Source organism: Borostomias antarcticus (genome assembly GCF_949987555.1).
Source record: "Borostomias antarcticus genome assembly, chromosome: 11".
Classification (NCBI taxonomy): domain Eukaryota; kingdom Metazoa; phylum Chordata; class Actinopteri; order Stomiiformes; family Stomiidae; genus Borostomias; species Borostomias antarcticus.
In genome coordinates, this window is record NC_140244.1 from 905,502 (window position 1) to 926,590 (window position 21,089).

Here is a 21,089-nt window from a genome sequence, read left to right on the forward strand (position 1 = left end):
AAGCTTTATTTATATAGCGCATTTCATACACAGAGGCAACACAATGCGCTTTACAGAGAACAAGGGAGGTGGGCATACGACCCACTCTCTACATATTCCAGAGGGAAGCAAAAAAACAGTAATCACCCAGGGGCCAGAAAAGTGAGCTGTAAAAATTCTTCCCTGACCCCTCTCAACGAGACGATCGAGCAAGATCCTGGAGTGTTTGATCATGTGCAATATTTCTTGATTTGTATTTTTGAGTTGTGTGATTAAAAAGCCTTCCGCCCGCCTGCTGTAAAAGTGTTTCCCGGGTCTCTGTCCATTCTGCTGCCAAGTATGAGGGTTTGTTGCCCACCCATACAGGCACCCAACCAAAAACAAGTATAAAAGTACATATTGCATATTTGTCCCCAAAATGTAGAGACACACCCAACACACACACACACAACCCACACTCAAACCACACACAAACTCTCACATTTCTCATAATGAGGAAGTACACGTACACACTGGACTTATGAATTCCTTTCATCCCATGACCAACCCCCATCTCGGCAACTCTGCCCTGACCTGCAGTAACTCACACCCATCACTGGACTCTGCCTTGACCTGCAGTAACTCACCCATCACTGGACTCTGCCTTGACCTGCAGTAACTCACCCATCACTGGACTCTGCCTTGACCTGCAGTAACTCACACCCATCACTGGACTCTGCCTTGACCTGCAGTAACTCACACCCATCACTGGACTCTGCCTTGACCTGCAGTAACTCACCCATCACTGGACTCTGCCTTGACCTGCAGTTACTCTCACCCATCACTGGACTCTGCCTTGACCTGCAGTAACTCACCCATCACTGGACTCTGCCTTGACCTGCAGTTACTCTCACCCATCACTGGACTCTGCCTTGACCTGCAGTAACTCACCCATCACTGGACTCTGCCTTGACCTGCAGTTACTCTCACCCATCACTGGACTCTGCCTTGACCTGCAGTAACTCGCACCCATCACTGGACTCTGCCTTGACCTGCAGTAACTCGCACCCATCACTGGTCTACGGTCCTGTGACTGGACTCAAGGAACAAGAACAGACCCATGCAAAAATGTTGGTACGTGCTTTCTCTTTCTCACACACGCGCACACACGCACACACACACACACACACACACACACTGTAGTGACTAAGCCTTATACTCGCTCAGTCTCAACCCCACCTTTGTTCTCTGCATTGTACAGTATGGTTGCGATTCATGCATGCGAGCAAGTTGAGTTTCTGTATTTCCATAAGGGAGTAATGGAGAGCTGCAAGACCAGAGTCGGACCGTGAGATGCAGGGAGAGAGACAACGCAGTAGCAGTGACTGGAATAGCACCAATGCATACATTTTCTGCACATTTATTTGTCAAATGTAACAATGTCAAATGCGCTTTGCATGATTGGATCAATGCACAACTCCAGTACTTCCTGAAATTAGACACGCTTCTCTACTTCCTGTCTTACACTATTGATGAAGTGATTATTCATGTGTGCCTGACTGCAGCACAATGATCAGGCACCTGAATAATCACTTCATCCAATAGAGTAAGACAGGACGTAGAGAAGCGTGTCTTATTTCAGGAAGTACTGGAGTTGTGCATATAGCCCATAGATATGAACACGAGATGACTCGTAATGGATTGAGCGGCCGCCATATTGGTCCGGTACCCTGACAACCGCTCTCCTCAGCAGTTTCAGTCAGTAAAAGTAACCCTGCATCAAGAGAGAACTCTAGAAGATAAGTAGAAACAAATATTTTTGTCTTTGAACTATCCCTAACAGTCAAATAACATTAATAATAAATAAATAAAATTAAAAATTAAAAAGTGCAAAACAGCAGCATCCAACAGTTTTAGTTGTATCTATCAGCTAACAAATCAACGTCAATGCGGCGTCTAGTGTATATGTCTATGATACAGCCCAATGATAGTCCAGCCCAAGAGAGAAATCCAAAATGAGTCATTGAATTCTCTCTAAAGTCTAGTCATGGACGACAACCCAGATGACTGCTGCACATCTGGCCAACATTACAGGAAGTCCCAGTCAGAGCCGTTACGTTAGGAGGAGTGCTTAAGTGTGAGGCTCTGTGTCAACACTGTGTCACAGTATGTGGGATGTTGAAGTGGGAAAAAGTCCTGTCTGTATTTGCCACAGCGAAAGATGAAAGAACCGAAGTCAAGCATCAAGTGTCATCAATTCGTATGTCTAGTACCACTATACACACACGACTGGGTGGGGTGATAATAACCTGAGGTGAATTGGAGTGAGAGAATACTATACTAAGTTGTAATTAAGTCATTCATTGATGTCATGTGAGGATATTTTTTCCTGGGAAGCTTGCCCCGCAGTAGTAATTTATAACCTTTAACTGTACTCCTACCCAGAGCAATTCTGTGAGTTAATCATATTTGGCAGCGTTCGACATCTCTCTTGCTCCCTCTGTTGCAACGAGTCTTCATCGCACAATTCAACATACTGTAATATGACTGTCAGATAAAGTTTAGCCCGAAGGACTAGCGCAAGTGCACTCACTCGTAAATGACAAGTCCTCTACATGTCACATTAAATCATCCACTTACCTGCAATTTATATAGACATAACGTTACATTTATGCAGTGTTTGCATGTAGAATCTGCATTTATAATACTAGTTGTATCTTGATCCTCTTAAACTCAAATGAATTCAAATGAATGTTTTCTTTTCTTTTTATGTGGTGAATGACTCAAAACCACCAATAAATTGACCAAAAATATTCAATGTCATCTCTTAATCTGTAGATACTGCCAGGACTCAATAGAAGTACAGTAGAGCTGCCCCCTGTTAAATGCAATGCTTCAAGTGTCTCTAACCCAAAGCAATGAACTCACATTCTCCTAGTCTCCAAATCACCCCACCCCCAAACACACACACACGCACACACACACACACACAAACACACACAGGGTACACAATACTTTTCGCTCCGCTGTGTCAACCGTCGGTCGAGTCGGGCGCAGACCCGCCACGCCCCTCGTATTTCACGTTTCAACTCTCACCCTCTCTCTCTCTCTCCCTCCCTCTCTCTTTCTCTCCCTCCCTCTCTCTCTCTCTCTCTCTCCCTCCCTCTTCCCCTCCCCTGGCCGGTCCCGGGGCAGGGCGTGTGATGCTTATCTGTTCACAGTCCCTCGCTACCAGTCTGACAGGATGATCAACTCCAGCCAGCCACGGCCCTGGGGAGGGAGAGAGAGAGAGGGGGGGGTGTGTGTGTGTGTGTGTGCTGGTAGCGAGTGAGAGTGCAGGTTGAAATGGGCGTGTTGGCTCTCTCCAGGTGAAGCCCCGCCCCTTCGGCTCGTGCGCAGGGGATAAAACCGTCCGGCGTCGGCAGCCAGTCACTCAGAGGGACTCGACTCTCCTTTTGAAGCTCTTCCTCCGTCCGCTCGTCCTCCTGCCACACACACTCTCTCTCTCTCTCTCTGAGACTTCTTTTTTTTTTACAACCGCAACCATGAGCTTCGGAGGAGCAGTCCGTCAGAACTACTCCAGCCGGTCGTACGCCGCCCCGGCGACCTCCAAGATCAGCAGCATGTCCAGCAACCGCTCGCACGCAATGGCGTCCGGATACGGCGGCGGCCAATTGACGCGCAACTTCAGCGGCGGCAGCGGCTACGGCGGCAGCCTGGGAACGGGGTTTGGCGGCGGCAGCAGCAGCGGAGGGTTCATCGGCTGCGGCGTCGGTAGCAGCGGCGGCGGAGGGTTCGTCTGCGCCCCCATCACCGCCGTCACGGTCAACCAGAGCCTGCTGGCCCCCCTGAACCTGGAGATCGACCCCAACATCCAGGTGGTCCGCACCCATGAGAAAGAACAGATCAAGACCCTCAACAACCGCTTCGCCTCCTTCATTGATAAGGTGAGTTCCTTTTAACCCTATCGGGTTCCTCCATACTTCATCTGTACTCCTGCAGTATACTTCTTCTCCAAGCCCTTCAAGTCTGATCAACGGCATGTTGTCATGTTACTGTTTCTTTAAGTAGTACTTTGAAGTCAGGAAGTGAAAGTTCATAGCACTACACTGTTGCAAAAGCTTTTGTCAGAAAGTAACCAAACGCTGTTGTTATCTGATGTTGAGCACTAAGATACTAAGAAATAAGTACAGTACATGTGATCTCTGGACAGACTGATCAGGGCAATGATATACGACATAGACATGTTTAGCTAAATGGACAAGCAACATGTGGACAACTCAATGGACAAGCAACATGTTTGCATAACGTTTGCTTACTGGCACATAACAGGCGACTTACGCTCTACTCTTTAAAGATCTCTACTGTCTGTTAAAAAGGAACGCTGTTCGGCCGATTCATGCATCTTTCCACTTGATGCATGATGTCGCCATTTTAGTCGTCGCCATCTTTGTGATTTTAGTAAAAAGAAGATAATTAAATTACAGCGAGGTGAGGTATTTGTACAGTACATCTAATCTCCGCAGTGTTGAATCAATCAATGAATCACAAGCCATGGGGGCGTTTTTTCACTGTGCACCTATTGAAACTAGTCGGTCGACCCCACCCAACAAACCTTGGGTCGCAAAAAAAGGGTAGCCCACAGCCTTGCCCGAACCTGTGACTGCAGCTGCCTCCCAGACTGCTGTTTAAACAAGGGTGGAGATCCTTCTAAGGGAGTGACCGAGGCTACCGCACACCCCTGAGACACGTCCCCACCCCTGCCCGCGATCAGAACACACACAAGTCCAAAGTCTGCCGTTTGCACATTGCGCCGACTGTATCACACGGTTGTTCTAGGCGTCAGGAATGCACGGCGCAATATCTGCAGTGGAGTGCATAGAGTTCAGTGAGCCTAGAGAAACTTTCACCTACAGTATTGCCTTCTTGGACAATGTTCCCCCACTGAATCTTGGGGAATGTTGGCTGAAAGTCAACCCTGTAGAAGTGGAAGAACAAAGAGAACACCCCTCTGTGAGCCTGCCTACTGAGCTGCTTTTGTCTTGTGTGTTTTTTTTATACGCCACACCTAGATTTTTTTATGGCAGTAATGAATGCATGGCCTTGGGAGTGAAACAGACCGTGTGTGGTGAGTCATAGCAACAGGGAGAGAGAGGGAGAGATAGGTAAAGCACTTAAAACCACACACACGCACACACACACACACACACACACACACACACTGAGCCACTCCCTTTCCGAGAAAAAGAGAAACACGCAGTGGTTGGATAAGTTTTAACAAGCAAGATATTCACTCTAACGAAAACACTATCTCTTGTTTTTGAGAGAGAGGAATGAGATGACTACACATCCTTGGCCAGGTTATCAATGAGATCAGCTTTCTTCATGGTTCCCAGGATGTAGTGTGCTCACAGTGTATGCTCAGAGATTACATGTCATTATGAGTTATGATCGTTGCGGACAAGGTGTGGTGTTTGCCCTGGGCCCAACCCTGAGAAACTATCTACCGAGCTATGCAGGTAGGTATTATGTTTGTTGCAGTGTCAAACTTTTTTTTTGGGACCACATGCCTTGAGCAGACACGCACTTGACGGCCCTGTTTTTCAAGACTATGACAATGACGATGACAATGACAATGCAAAGAATGCTAGAGCACTTTCCAGCCAAAGAGGGCTTTTGGGTTGAAAGTTAGAAACTATCCAACTTCAAAAGCAATCATTCGATCCTGATCACGAACATGAGGTCTATATATAAATATCAACTCACCCAACCGAGGGAATCGACTGTCTCGTCTCTTTCTCATCTCTCTTTCTAATCTCTCTCTCTCTCTCCCCACGCAGGTGCGCTTCCTGGAGCAGCAGAACAAGATGCTGGAGACCAAGTGGAGCCTCCTGCAGGACCAGACCACCACCCGCTCCAACATCGACTCCATGTTCGAGGCCTACATCTCCAACCTGCGCAGACAGCTCGACGGTCTTGGCAACGAGAAGATGAAGCTGGATGGAGAGCTGAGGAACATGCAGGGCCTGGTGGAGGACTTCAAGAACAAGTGAGTGGTGTCCACAGATAGCTAATGCTAATACGGCTAAGGCTAGCTAATGCTAATACGGCTAAGGCTAGCTAATGCTAATACCGCTAAGGCTAGCTAATGCTAATACCGCTAAGGCACCCAGACTGAACTGGTGTTAAAAGGTCGCCTTTTGTTTTTCAATAGGTATGAAGATGAAATCAACAAGCGCGCTGCAGTGGAGAACGATTTCGTCTTGCTGAAGAAGGTAGGAGGTTCCTAGCAAAATATCCTCCCCCCCATTTCTCCTGTTGGTGATTCATTGGAACGTTCCATAACATGTCATCTCTCTCTCTCTCTCTCTCCCTCCAGGATGTTGATGGTGCCTATATGAGTAAGGTGGAGCTGGAGGCCAAGGTTGATGCTCTTCAGGATGAGATCAACTTCCTCCGGGCTGTATATGAAGCGGTATGGAACATCCATTTTACATATAATACAAATCATCACAATTCATGGTTATGTAACTTCGTCGGCCATTCAGAGTCACTATGCAGCCTCATGTATTTTCCAACTTCTATTGGTTTTCCAGGAACTGCTCGAGCTGCAGAGCCAGATCAAGGACACGTCCGTGGTTGTGGAGATGGACAACAGCCGTAGCCTGGACATGGACTCCATCGTGGCGGAGGTCCGCGCCCAGTACGAAGACATCGCTAACCGCAGCAGAGCCGAGGCAGAGACCTGGTACAAGCAGAAGGTGAGAGGAGACCTGGACATTTTAGCTTAAGGGCTTAAGAAGAACTTGCTCTTCATATACTAACCTGTCCTCTGCTTGTGTTCCAGTACGAGGAGATGCAGTCTTCTGCTGGACAGTATGGTGAAGACCTGCGTTCAACCAAGGCTGAGATTGCTGAGCTGAACCGCATGATTGCCCGTCTACAGAATGAGATTGAGTCCGTCAAGGGACAGGTAAAGACGCCATGTCGTTTGAGCACATCTTTTGTCTGCCCAACGCTAACATACTAAATGTAGCCTCGCGTCACCAGTCGCTCCTCGGGTAGGAGAGCCTGGTGTCTATTTACTTCACTGCCTTAAGCCTGCCCCTTCTTCCGTCTCGAGCTTGTAGAGCCCGCCTCCAACATCCGCTTGCTTTATTTTTCCTTAACCGGTAGTTCTCCTCGCATCTTCTTTTACAATTTTCGTCGGTGTTATGCCTGGTGATGCCATCGCGAATGTTATCTACTCTAAACTTCACCATGTGCAGCCTACAGTAAAAACATTACAACAACTGTTCTTCTTCCGGTCCAGACCGGAAGATTATTCGATGCGTCATCGCGCATCCGCTCTAGACAGTATTAATAGACCGGCGAAACAACTGCGAACGAGACAGGCCCCAGACTATGCTAACAAGGCTATGCCAAACGCTAACATGCTAATGAGGCTAATGCTAATCTCTCTCGCTCTCTACCCACAGAGGGCGAACTTGGAGGCTCAGATCGCCGAGGCGGAGGAGCGAGGCGAGCTGGCGGTGAAGGACGCCAAGATGCGTATCAGGGACCTGGAGGACGCCCTCCAGAGAGCCAAGCAGGACATGGCCCGCCAGGTGCGCGAGTACCAGGAGCTGATGAACGTCAAGCTGGCTCTGGACATCGAGATCGCCACCTACAGGAAGCTGCTGGAAGGAGAGGAGAACAGGTGAGTTAGATTTGGTTGTTTGACGCCGTCGTCGCCCCTCGCTGTAGGCAAACCACAGCGACTTTCTTCTGATGTGCGGTTAAGCTTTGCCGCGGTATCTGTTACAGTCATTAACATCGTCCTACAACGCTCTCTTTCACAGACTGACCTCTGGCGGTTCCGCTGCCACAATCCACGTGCAGCATACCTCTGGCGGCAGTAAGTATCATTTTGGTATTTTGAATCGTTAAAGAGAAACGCTCAATAGAATCACGTAGTAGCCTACAGTACAATTTGTTAATGGTGTCACCAGTAGACTTTACTCAACCTAAATACAGGTAGCCTACTTGAAATAGTCTTTAACTTGTATGTTCAGGAGATCAAACTGCCGGTTCTCTGTGTCTACAGGCTTCTCCAGCGCTAGCTCCGGTGGATATGGCTATGGAGGCAGCGGATATGGAGGCAGCGGTGGCGCCACCATCACCAAGTCTTCCATAAAGAGCACCAGCAGCAGCAGACGCTTCTAGAGATACAAAGGAGAGTCAACCCTCTTTCCCTATCTGTATTTGTCAAACCAGACCCTGTACTTATCCACGGTGCTGTATACGACCGCCATCCACATCTAGGCCTACCCCCCGCCTTGAGTTAAAGTGGTAGGACAACTCATCATCCTCAGATTTCACGACCCGATTGAGACATGTAGTATTCCCATGCCCTGCTACAGCCGCTCCTTACAAAGAGAAACACGATAAAGAGGCCATTGGTAGTAGTTCACTATAGAACATTGAATGTTGTATAGCACTGTGTCTCTCCAGGGTCAATAGATAGGCTATTTCCTTTCTTTAATTCCCCCTCTCCACCATCATTGACAGATCATTCAGAATGTAATGGGAACCTCACACATACACGTTGCCAGGGCCACGTTTGCTATCTTTCTGCACTGAAGAATGGAAAACAAGAAAAAAAGTGAAAAAAGTTTGACATCTTAAGATAAAAAGTTGAAACCAAACAGAACGAACAATGTCTAGGAACTTCTTCATATCACGCCAGCTTGTGTCTTGCATGCAGTCTTTACATACTGTGGGAATATGCTGGTTTGGCAGGTGAATGAGAAAGAAAACCGTGTCCATTTTGTGACGTCTCCAATGCCTTCCATAGTCCATCAAGAGCATATGTGCACACGCGATGAACGAGTTGATGATTGGCTACACATGTTCAATGGAAACATATCTTGAAGTCTTATCAGAGAAAATGACTAGATACAGTATTTAGCCATTTTGCTATTCTCCATTGGGTTTGTTGCAATGACTGTTGTCAGTCAATGACTTGTTCCTCTCATACTGAACTGAAGAGCACACAGACCAGCTACTGTGTTCAAGTCTTCGGTTTCATCTCTTGGGGATAAAGATTGGGGAATCTTTTTTATTTTTTATTTTACAGAGGTGTCCTGTGAATTGTTTCTCTTTGTTTGGTTTTTTCTTTACATTGGTTGATATCAAAATGCAACAATGCTGTGACCAGATTTATTTTGAAAAATATAAGTGTTACCTACAGTACCTGTTGAATTTGCCACAATTGACTTTGTAACACACAAAAAAGCAATAAAATAAATCTGAGATCTTATCTTTTTCATTTTTGTACACATTCATTTCCCAATACAGAGGCAAATTATCTTATTCTTTTAAATATAATTTAAAAGCTTTCCATCAACACAAACCCCAGCAGCAAGCATCGGGACAATGACTGTTTTTGAGACCCATTCAGGAAGCCTCAACAGAAAAGAGAGAGAGAGAGAGAGAGGGGGGGGGGGAGATAGAGCAAAAGAGAGAGATAGAGAGACAGAGAGAGAAAGAGAGAGAGAGGGGGGGAGGGAGGGAGAGAGAGAGAGAGAGAGGGAGAGAGAGATTGAAAGTGAGAGAGAGGGAGAAAGAGAGAGAGAGGGGTGGGGGGGAGAGAGAGAGAGAGGGGTGGGGGGGAGAGAGAGAGAGAGAGTGAAAGTGAGAGAGGGAGGGAGAGAGAGAGAGTGAAAGTGAGAGAGGGAGAGAGAGAGTGAAAGTGAGAGAGGGAGAGGAGAGAGAGGGGGGAGGGAGGGAGAGAGAGAGAGAGTGAAAGAGAGAGAGAGGGGGGGAGGGAGAGAGAGAGGGGGGAGGGAGGGAGAGAGAGAGAGAGGGAGAGAGAGAGTGAAAGTGAGAGAGGGAGAGAGGGGGGGAGGGAGAGAGAGAGTGAAAGAGAGGGAGAGAGAGAGAGAGGAATGTGCAGAGCTCTGTATGGAATGGAACACAATGAAACTCAATTTTAAAGGAGGAGATTTGGTTGCTTCTGCATCGGAGTAGCCAACCCTCTCCTCCCACACTACTCTCCTCTCCTCCCCTCTACCTACCTGTGTACCTTAGGCCACGCCTCTGCACCACGGATATAAACACAGGTGTGCCTTGATATTTTGGCTTGTGCCTTGGGCACAAGACATTTGAAATCCACGTAGTACGTTGTAACATGCCTCTCTGTCTCTCTGGCACCATCTACAGTACACTATCAAATCAATTAGGATATTAGCAACACACAAACGAGCAGTGACAGCCAAATGAGTTCACTAAAGATACAACCTCAGGTGAATTGAGCGCCCCATTCATGCAGTAAAGTAGTTAATTACAGCCCATTCTCCATTTTGAGCTCAACTGGGAAACGCTAGCCTCAAGCTAATCAGGCTTCTCTTATGTTTTACGAGACTCAGGAACAGACATGCCTGTGCAATCCACAAGTGCGCCACGCCGCCATTTTGCGCACTTTAACCGCACTTACCGAAAGTCCGCAATTTCACGGACTTAGGAGCAGAAAATACCCACAGCCCACCGCGTCTCATGTGACACAGTGCTTGAGTGCATCCGAGTCATGATCCGAGTGCATCACACATAAATGATGACATTTGCAGATAACACAACATTTATCTTGAAATCCACATGCTGCAAACATATCCCACCCAACCAAATGTTTTAATTATTATTAAATTAAAACAGACGTCAATCGGTCAATTTGCAGAGCTGAAGGAGCGTCAGAGCAGCCTCTGCATCTGAGGAACGCGGCAGCCAATGAAAACGAAGTGGGAGGGGCATTGAGCGAAACTGGGAGTGCTGTCCCATTTAATTCACGGCCCTGCACCCTCTGGCCCTTCCAGCTGACGTCAATTAAGTGCTCAGGCCTCAGGCCACAAGTGCGGTTTGCGCACTCAGATTGGGATTCATCTTATTTACTTCATTGCCTTAAGCCCGCCCCTTCTTCCGTCTCGAGCTTGTAGAGCCCGCCTCCTACTTCCGCTTGCTTTATTTTTCCTTAACCGGTAGTTCTCCTCGCATCTTCTTTTACAATTTTCGTCGGTGTTATGCCTGGTGATGCCATCGCGAATGTTATCTACTCGAAACTTCACCATGTGCAGCCCTACAGTACAAACATTACAACAACTGTTCTACTTCCGTTCCAGACCGGAAGATTATGCGATGCGTCATCGCGCTTCCACTCTAGACAGTATTAATAGGCCCTGTGCACCAGCTCCACTACTTCCTGAAAGTCACTTGGCATCTTTATTTCCTGTCCTATATGATTGGATTAAGTGATTAATCAGGTGTGAGGCAGACCCAGCGCACACCTGATTAATCACTTAATCCAATTATATAGGACAGGAAATAAAGATGCCAAGTGACTTTCAGGAAGTAGTGGACCTGGTGCACAGACGAGACAGGCCCCAGACTACGCTAACGAGGCTATGACAAACGCTAACATGCTAATGCTAATTTCTCTCGCTCTCTTCCAATACATCCATGCTCTCGACCCACAGAGGGCGAACTTGGAGGCTCCGTTCGCCGAGCTGGTGGTGAAGGACGCCAAGCTGCGCATCAGGGACCTGGAGGACACCCTGATGGCTCTGGACATCGAGATCGCCACCTACAGGAAGCTGCTGGAAGGACAGGAGAAAAGGTGAGTTCGGCTGCGTTCCAAATCACATACTTCTACTTCTTACTACCAGTACCTACTACAGCTGCCCTTAGAAAGTATGTACTTTGCAAGCATTAGGCATCCAATTGGGACATACTACCTTGTCATAACATTGCGCCTTGAAATTAGCCCACATCCGTCGCTGTCCATAACGCAACATTCGTCTACAGCTGTCACGACTCGCACATGTGACACACATTTCCGTTGCGCACAGGATTGTGGGTCAGTATAGCCAGAAAAGCCTGCTGGCTTGCATACTGCAAAATGCGACCGGATGTAGTAGGACATCCTGGTATTTTTGCCATACTGCATGTGGCATACTATGTATTGGGACGTACTACATCCTGTTTTGGCATACTATATAGTAGGGTAGTATGCGATTCGGAACGCAGCCTTAGATTTGGTTGTTTGACGCCGTCGTCGCCCCTTGCTGTAGGCAAACCACAGCGACTTTCTTCTGATGTGCGGTTAAGCTTTGCCGCGGTATCTGTTACAGATATCAGAAGATGAATCCGGAGGGTGAGCTGAAGAAAATGCAGGGCCTGGTGGCGGACCTGGTGGAGGACACCAAGAAAAAGTGAGTGGTGTCCACAGATGGCTAATGCTAATACCGCTAAGGCTAGCTAATGCTAATACCGCTAAGGCACCCAGACTGAACTGGGGTTAAAAGGTCGCCTTTTGTTTTTCAATAGGTATGAAGATGAAATCAACAAGCGCGCTGCAGTGGAGAACGATTTCGTCTTGCTGAAGAAGGTAGGAGGTTCCTAGCAAAATATCCTCCCCCCCATTTCCCCTGTTGGTGATTCATTGGAACGTTCCATAACCTGTCATCTCTCTCTCTCTCCCTCCAGGATGTTGATGGTGCCTATATGAGTAAGGTGGAGCTGGAGGCCAAGGTTGATGCTCTTCAGGATGAGATCAACTTCCGCCGGGCTGTATACGGAGCGGTATGGAACATCCATTTTACATTTAATACGAATCATCCGGCCATTCAGAGTCACTATGCAGCCTAATGTATTTTCCAACTTCTATTGGTTGTCCAGGAACTGCGCGAGCTGCAGAGCCAGATCAAGGACACGTCCGTGGTTGTGGAGAAGGACAACAGCCGTAGCCTGGACAATGACTCCATCGTGGCGGAGGTCCGCGCCCAGTACGAAGACATCGCTAGCCGCAGCAGAGCCGAGGCAGAGACCTGGTACAAGCAGAAGGTGAGAGGAGACCTGGACATTTTAGCATAAGGGCTTAAGAAGAACTTGCTCTTCATATACTAACCTGTCCGCTCTACAATTTTCGTCGGTGTTATGCCTGGTGATGCCATCGCGAATGTTATCTACTCGAAACTTCACCATGTGCAGCCCTACAGTAAAAACATTACAACAACATTCTTCTTCCGTTCCAGACCGGAAGATTATGCGATGCGTCATTGCGCTTCCGCTCTAGACAGTATTAATAGACCGGCGAAACAACTGCGAACGAGACAGGCCCCAGACTACGCTAACGAGGCTATGCCAAACGCTAACATGCTAATGAAGCTAATGCTAATTTCTCTCGCTCTCTACCAATACATCCATGCTCTCGACCCAAAGAGGGCGAACTTGGAGGCTCCGATCGCCGAGGCGGAGGAGCGAGGCGAGCTGGTGGTGAAGGACGCCAAGCTGCGCATCAGGGACCTGGAGGACGCCCTCCAGAGAGCCAAGCAGGACATGGCCCGCCAGGTGCGCGAGTGCCAGGAGCTGATGAACGTCAAGCTGGCTCTGGACAAAGATATCGCCACCTACAGGAAGCTGCTGGAAGGAGAGGAGAACAGGTGAGTTAGATTTGGTTGTTTGACGCCGTCGTCGCCCCTCGCTGTAGGCAAACCACAGCGACTTTCTTCTGATGTGCGGTTAAGCTTTGCCGCGGTATCTGTTACAGTCGTTAACATCGTCCTACAACGCTCTCTTTCACAGACTGACCTCTGGCGGTTCCGCTGCCACAATCCACGTGCAGCATACCTCTGGCGGACGTAAGTAGCCTAGCCTATCATTTCCGTATTTTGCATCGTTAAAGACAAACGCTCAATAGAATCACGTAGTAGCCTACAGTTAGGCTACAATTTGTAAATTTGTCACCAGTCGACTTTACTCAACCTAAATACAGGTAGCCTACTTGAAATTGTCTTAACTTGTATTTATTCAGGAGATCAAACTGCCGGTTCTCTGTGTCTACAGGCTTCTCCAGCGCTGGCTCCGATCGACATGTCTATGGAGCCGCTGGCGGCTTTGGCGTTCGCAGTGGCGCCGCCATCACCAAGTCTGATGGACATGGCTATGGAGGCGCTGGCGGCGCTGGCGTTCGCAGTGGCGCCGCCATCACCAAGTCTGATGGACATGGCTATGGAGGCGGCGGCGGCTTTGGCGTTCGCCGCGTTCGCGGTGGCGCCACCATCACCAAGTCTGATGGACATGGCTATGGAGGCGGCGGCGGCGGCTTTGGCGTTCGCCGCGTTCGCGGTGGCGCCACCATCACCAAGTCTTCCATAAAGACCACCAGCAGCAGCAGACGCTTCCAAAGGAGAGTCAACCCTCTTTCCCTATCTGTATTTGTTAAACCAGACCCTGTACTTATCATTGACAGATCATTCAGAATGTAATGGGAACCTCACACATACACGTTGCCAGGGCCACGTTTGCTATCTTTCTGCACTGAAGAATGGAAAACAAGAGAAAAACTGAAAAAAGTTTGACATCATAAGATAAAAAGTTGAAACCAAACATAGAAATACTTGTGTTGCTCTTAGTTTGGTTTTTGCTTTACATTGGTTGATATCAAAATGCAACAATGCTGTGACCAGATTTATTTTGAAAAATATAAGTTACCTACAGTACCTGTTGAATTTGCCACAATTGACTTTGTAACACACACACACAAAGAAGCAATAAAATAAATCTGAGATCTTATCTTTTTCATTTTTAAAGATACTTTGGCTGTTGGCAACTAACACAGTTTGTTGTGCTGAATGGTGTGCTGTGAAGCAGGTCCAAGTGTGCCATGGGATTCAGCTCAAAGTGCTTTCCAGCAGGGAAATGACATGGAGTGCTTCACATTAAAATAGATAAAAACAATACATACAAAAATATATAAGAAGAAGATAACGATACTGTAAGAAATCAAGTAAAACACATTTTAAAAAACATTGAATCATAGGATGGAAAGTAAAAGTCACTGAACCCAAGACTAATCTGAAATTCCTCCTGTAATTCCTCATGTAATTCCTGGTGTAATTCATCTATTCCTCTGCGAACAGTGTTTTAACATTTAACATTCTTAAGTCCGAGCGGTCGTTATTATTGTTATAATCAACTATACAAAAAGTTGCAAATGAAATTTTTGTTTACTAGTACTTTGTACACATTCATTTCCCAATACAGATGCAAATTATCTTATTCTTTTAAATATAATTTAAAAGCTTTCCATCAACACAAACCCCAGCAGCAAGCATCGGGACAATGACTGTTTTCAAGACCCATTCAGGAAGCCTCAACAGAAAAGAGAGAGAGAGGGAGAAAGAGAGAGAGGGGGGGAGAGTGAGAGAGAGCAAAAGAGAGATAGAGACAGAGAGAGAGAGATTGAAAGTGAGAGAGGGAGAAAGAGGGGGGAGGGAGGGAGAGAGAGAGAGAGTGAAAGTGAGAGAGGGAGAAAGAGAGAGAGAGGGGGGGAGGGAGAGAGAGGGAGAGAGAGAGAGGGGGGAGGGAGGGAGAGAGAGAGAGATTGAAAGTGAGAGAGGGAGAGAGAGAGAGGGGGGAGGGAGAGAGGGAGAGAGAGAGAGATTGAAAGTGAGAGAGGGAGAGAGAGAGAGGGGGGAGGGAGAGAGGGAGAGAGAGAGAGGGGGGAGGGAGAGAGGGAGAGAGAGAGAGGAATGTGCAGATTTGGTTGCTTCTGCATCGGAGTAGCCAACCCTCTCCTCCCACACTACTCCGCTCTCCTCCCCTCTACCTACCTGTGTACCTTAGGCCACGCCTCTGCACCACGGATATAAACACAGGTGTGCCTTGATATTTTGGCTTGTGCCTCGGGCACAAGACATTTGAAATCCACGTAGTATGTTGTAACATGCCTCTCTGGCACCATCTACAGTACACTATCAAATCAATTAGGATATTAGCAACAAACAAACGAGCAGTGACAGCCAAATGAGTACACTAAAGATACAACCTCAGGTGAATTGAGCACCCCATTCATGCAGTAAAGTAGTTAATTACAGCCCATTCTCCATTTTGAGCTCAACTGGGAAACGCTAGCCTCAAGCTAATCAGGCTTCTCTTATGTTTTACGAGACTCAGGAACAGACATGCCTGTGCAATCCACAAGTGCGCCACGCCGCCATTTTGTGCACTTTAACCGCACTTACCGAAAGTCCGCAATTTCACGGATTTAGGAGCAGAAAATACCCACAGTCCACCGCGTCTCATGTGACACAGTGCTTGAGTGCATCCGAGTCATGATCCGAGTGCATCACACATAAATGATGACATTTGCAGATAACACTACATTTATCTTGAAATCCACATGCTGCAAACATATCCCACCCAACCTAATTTTTTAATTATTATTAAATTAAAACAGACGTCAATCGGTCAATTTGCAGAGCTGAAGGGAGCGTCAGAGCAGGCTCTGCGTCGGAGGAACGCGGCAGCCAATGAAAACGAAGTGGGAGGGGCATTGAGCTAAACTGGGAGTGCTGTCCCATTTAATTCACGGCCCTGCACCCTCTGGCCCTTCCAGCTGACGTCAATTAAGTGCTCAGGCCTCAGGCCACATGTGCGAGGGGCCACAAGTGCGGTTTGCGCACTCACAGATTGGGATTCATCTTATTTACTTCATTGCTTTAAGCCCGCCCCTTCTTCCGGCTCCAGCTTGTAGAGCCCGCCTCCTACTTCCGCTTGCTTTAATTTTCCTTAACCGGTAGTTCTCCTCGCATCTTCTTTTACAATTTTCGTCGGTGTTATGCCTGGTGATGCCATCGCGAATGTTATCTACTCTAAACTTCACCATGTGCAGCCCTACAGTACAAACATTACAACAACATTCTTCTTCCGTTCCAGACCGGAAGATTATGCGATGCGTCATCGCGCTTCCGCTCTAGACAGTATTAATAGGCTCTGTGCACCAGCTCCACTACTTCCTGAAAGTCACTTGGCATCTTTATTTCCTGTCCTATATGATTGGATTAAGTGATTAATCAGGTGTGAGGCAGACCCAGCGCACACCTGATTAATCACTTAATCCAATCATATACTGTAGGACAGGAAATAAAGATGCCAAGTGACTTTCAGGAAGTAGTGGACCTGGTGCACAGACGAGACAGGCCCCAGATTACGCTAACGAGGCTATGACAAACGCTAACATGCTAATGCTAATTTCTCTCGCTCTCTTCCAATACATCCATGCTCTCGACCCACAGAGGGCGAACTTGGAGGCTCCGTTCGCCGAGCTGGTGGTGAAGGACGCCAAGCTGGAAAGAAAATGCAGGGCCTGGAAGAAAATGCAGGGCCTGGTGGCGGACCTGGTGGAGGACACCAAGAAAAAGTGAGTGGGGTCCACAGATGGCTAATGCTAATACCGCTAAGGCTAGCTAATGCTAATACCGCTAAGGCACCCAGACTGAACTGGGGTTAAAAGGTCGCCTTTTGTTTTTCAATAGGTATGAAGATGAAATCAACAAGCGCGCTGCAGTGGAGAACGATTTCGTCTTGCTGAAGAAGGTAGGAGGTTCCTAGCAAAATATCCTCCCCCCCATTTCCCCTGTTGGTGATTCATTGGAACGTTCCATAACCTGTCATCTCTCTCTCTCCCTCCAGGATGTTGATGGTGCCTATATGAGTAAGGTGGAGCTGGAGGCCAAGGTTGATGCTCTTCAGGATGAGATCAACTTCCGCCGGGCTGTATACGGAGCGGTATGGAACATTTATTTTACATTTAATACGAATCATCCGGCCATTCAGAGTCACTATGCAGCCTCATGTATTTTCCAACTTCTATTGGTTGTCCAGGAACTGCGCGAGCTGCAGAGCCAGATCAAGGACACGTCCGTGGTTGGGGAGATGGACAACAGCCGTAGCCTGGACAATGACTCCATCGTGGCGGAGGTCCGCGCCCAGTACGAAGACATCGCTAACCGCAGCAGAGCCAAGGCAGAGACCTGGTACAAGCAGAAGGTGAGAGGAGACCTGGACATTTTAGCTTAAGGGCTTAAGAAGAACTTGCTCTTCATATACTAACCTGTCCGCTCTACAATTTTCGTCGGTGTTATGCCTGGTGATGCCATCGCGAATGTTATCTACTCGAAACTTCACCATGTCCAGCCTACAGTAAAAACATTACAACAACATTCTTCTTCCGTTCCAGACCGGAAGATTATTCGATGCGTCATCGCGCTTCCGCTCTAGACAGTATTAATAGACCGGCGAAACAACTGCGAACGAGACAGGCCCCAGACTACGCTAACATGCTAATGCTAATTTCTCTCGCTCTCTTCCAATACATCCATGCTCTCGACCCACAGAGGGCGAACTTGAAGCTGCGCATCAGGGGCCTGGAGGACGCCCTCCAGAGAGCCAAGCAGGACATGGCCCGCCAGGTGCGCGAGTGCCAGGAGCTGATGAACGTCAAGCTGGCTCTGGACATCGAGATCGCCACCTACAGGAAGCTGCTGGAAGGAGAGGAGAACAGGTGAGTTAGATTTGGTTGTTTGACGCCGTCGTCGCCCCTCGCTGTAGGCAAACCACAGCGACTTTCTTCTGATGTGCGGTTAAGCTTTGCCGCGGTATCTGTTCCAGATACCCGAAGATGAAGCTGGAGGGAGAGCTGAAGAAAATGCAGGGCCTGGTGGCGGACCTGGTGGAGGACACCAAGAAAAAGTGAGTGGTGTCCACAGATGGCTAATGCTAATACCGCTAAGGCTAGCTAATGCTAATACCGCTAAGGCACCCAGACTGAACTGGGGTTAAAAGGTCGCCTTTTGTTTTTCAATAGGTATGAAGATGAAATCAACAAGCGCACTGCAGTGGAGAACGATTTCGTCTTGCTGAAGAAGGTAGGAGGTTCCTAGCAAAATATCCTCCCCCCCATTTCCCCTGTTGGTGATTCATTGGAACGTTCCATAACCTGTCATCTCTCTCTCTCTCCCTCCAGGATGTTGATGGTGCCTATATGAGTAAGGTGGAGCTGGAGGCCAAGGTTGATGCTCTTCAGGATGAGATCAACTTCCGCCGGGCTGTATACGGAGCGGTATGGAACATCCATTTTACATTTAATACGAATCATCCGGCCATTCAGAGTCACTTTGCAGCCTAATGTATTTTCCAACTTCTATTGGTTGTCCAGGAACTGCGCGAGCTGCAGAGCCAGATCAAGGACACGTCCGTGGTTGTGGAGAAGGACAACAGCCGTAGCCTGGACAATGACTCCATCGTGGCGGAGGTCCGCGCCCAGTACGAAGACATCGCTAGCCGCAGCAGAGCCGAGGCAGAGACCTGGTACAAGCAGAAGGTGAGAGGAGACCTGGACATTTTAGCATAAGGGCTTAAGAAGAACTTGCTCTTCATATACTAACCTGTCCGCTCTACAATTTTCGTCGGTGTTATGCCTGGTGATGCCATCGCGAATGTTATCTACTCGAAACTTCACCATGTGCAGCCCTACAGTAAAAACATTACAACAACATTCTTCTTCCGTTCCAGACCGGAAGATTATGCGATGCGTCATCGCGCTTCCGCTCTAGACAGTATTAATAGGCCCTGTGCACCAGCTCCACTACTTCCTGAAAGGAAGTGGGCATCTTTATTTCCTGTCCTATACTATTGGATTAAGTGATTTATCAGGTGTGCGCTGGGTGTGCCGCACACCTGATCAATCACTTAATCCAATAGTATAGGACAGGAAATAAAGATGCCCACTTCCTTTCAGGAAGTAGTGGAGCTGGTGCACAGAGCCTGTTAATAGACCGGCGAAACAACTGCGAACGAGACAGGCCCCAGACTACGCTAACGAGGCTATGACAAACGCTAACATGCTAATGCTAATTTCTCTCGCTCTCTTCCAATACATCCATGCTCTCGACCCACAGAGGGCGACCTTGGAGGCTCCGTTCGCCGAGCTGGTGGTGAAGGACGCCAAGCTGCGCATCAGGGACCTGGAGGACGCCCTCCAGAGAGCCAAGCAGGACATTGCCCGCCAGGTGCGCGAGTGCCAGGAGCTGATGAACGTCAAGCTGGCTCTGGACAAAGAGACCAACAGGAAGCTGCTGGAAGGACAGGGGAAAAGGTGAGTTAGATTTGGTTGTTTGACGCCGTCGTCGCCCCTCGCTGTAGGCAAACCACAGCGACTTTCTTCTGATGTGCGGTTAAGCTTTGCCGCGGTATCTGTTACAGTCGTTAACATCGTCCGACAACGCTCTCTTTCACAGACTGACCTCTGGCGGTTCCGCTGCCACAATCCACGTGCAGCATACCTCTGGCGGCAGTAAGTATCATTTTGGTATTTTGCATCGTTAAAGAGAAACGCTCAATAGAATCACGTAGTAGCCTAGCCTACAGTACAATTTGTAAATGGTGTCACCAGTAGACTTTACTCAACCTAAATACAGGTAGCCTACTTGAAATTGTCTTTAACTTGTATATTCAGGAGATCAAACTGCCGGTTCTCTGTGTCTACAGGCTTCTCCAGCGCTGGCTCCGATCGACATGTCTATGGAGCCGCTGGCGGCTTTGGCTTTCGCAGTGGCGCCGCCATCACCAAGTCTGATGGACATGGCTATGGAGGCGGCGGCGGCTTTGGCGTTCGCCGCGTTCGCGGTGGCGCCACCATCACCAAGTCTTCCATAAAGACCACCACCAGCAGCAGACGCTTCTAGAGATACAAAGGAGAGTCAACCCTCTTTCCCTATCTGTATTTGTCAAACCAGACCCTGTACTTATCATTGACAGATCATTCAGAATGTAATGGGAACCTCACACATGCACGTTGCCAGGGCCACGTTTGCTATCTTTCTGCACTGAAGAATGGAAAACAAGAGAAAAACTGAAAAAAGTTTGACATCTTAAGATAAAAAGTTGAAACCAAACATAGAACAACTTGTGTTGCTCTTAGTTTGGTTTTTGCTTTACATTGGTTGATATCAAAATGCAACAATGCTGTGACCAGATTTATTTTGAAAAATATAAGTTACCTACAGTACCTGTTGAATTTGCCACAATTGACTTTGTAACACACACACACAAAGAAGCAATAAAATAAATCTGATATCTTATCTTTTTAATTTTTAAAGATACTTTGGCTGTTGGCAACTAACACAGTTTGTTGTGCTGAATGGTGTGCTGTGAAGCAAGTCCAAGTGTGCCATGGGATTCAGCTCAAAGTGCTTTCCAGCAGGGAAATGACATGGAGTGCTTCACATTAAAATAGATAAAAACAATACATACAAAAA

The 21,089-nt window shown here is 47.8% G+C and overlaps 1 protein-coding gene across 1 annotated transcript; it reads left to right on the forward strand.

The window, feature by feature from the left end:
• The first annotated feature begins 3,478 nt into the window (after positions 1–3,478).
• Positions 3,479–9,217, forward strand: LOC311314959 (intermediate filament protein ON3-like). The gene is made up of 9 exons (XM_084445509.1): positions 3,479–3,905; positions 5,799–6,007; positions 6,173–6,233; positions 6,338–6,433; positions 6,555–6,719; positions 6,806–6,931; positions 7,437–7,657; positions 7,800–7,855; positions 8,045–9,217. The coding sequence occupies exons 1-9, from the start codon at positions 3,504–3,506 to the stop codon at positions 8,161–8,163; spliced, it is 1,455 nt and encodes a 484-aa protein (XP_084301635.1). The 5' UTR covers positions 3,479–3,503; the 3' UTR covers positions 8,164–9,217.
• Positions 9,218–21,089: the final 11,872 nt, after the last annotated feature.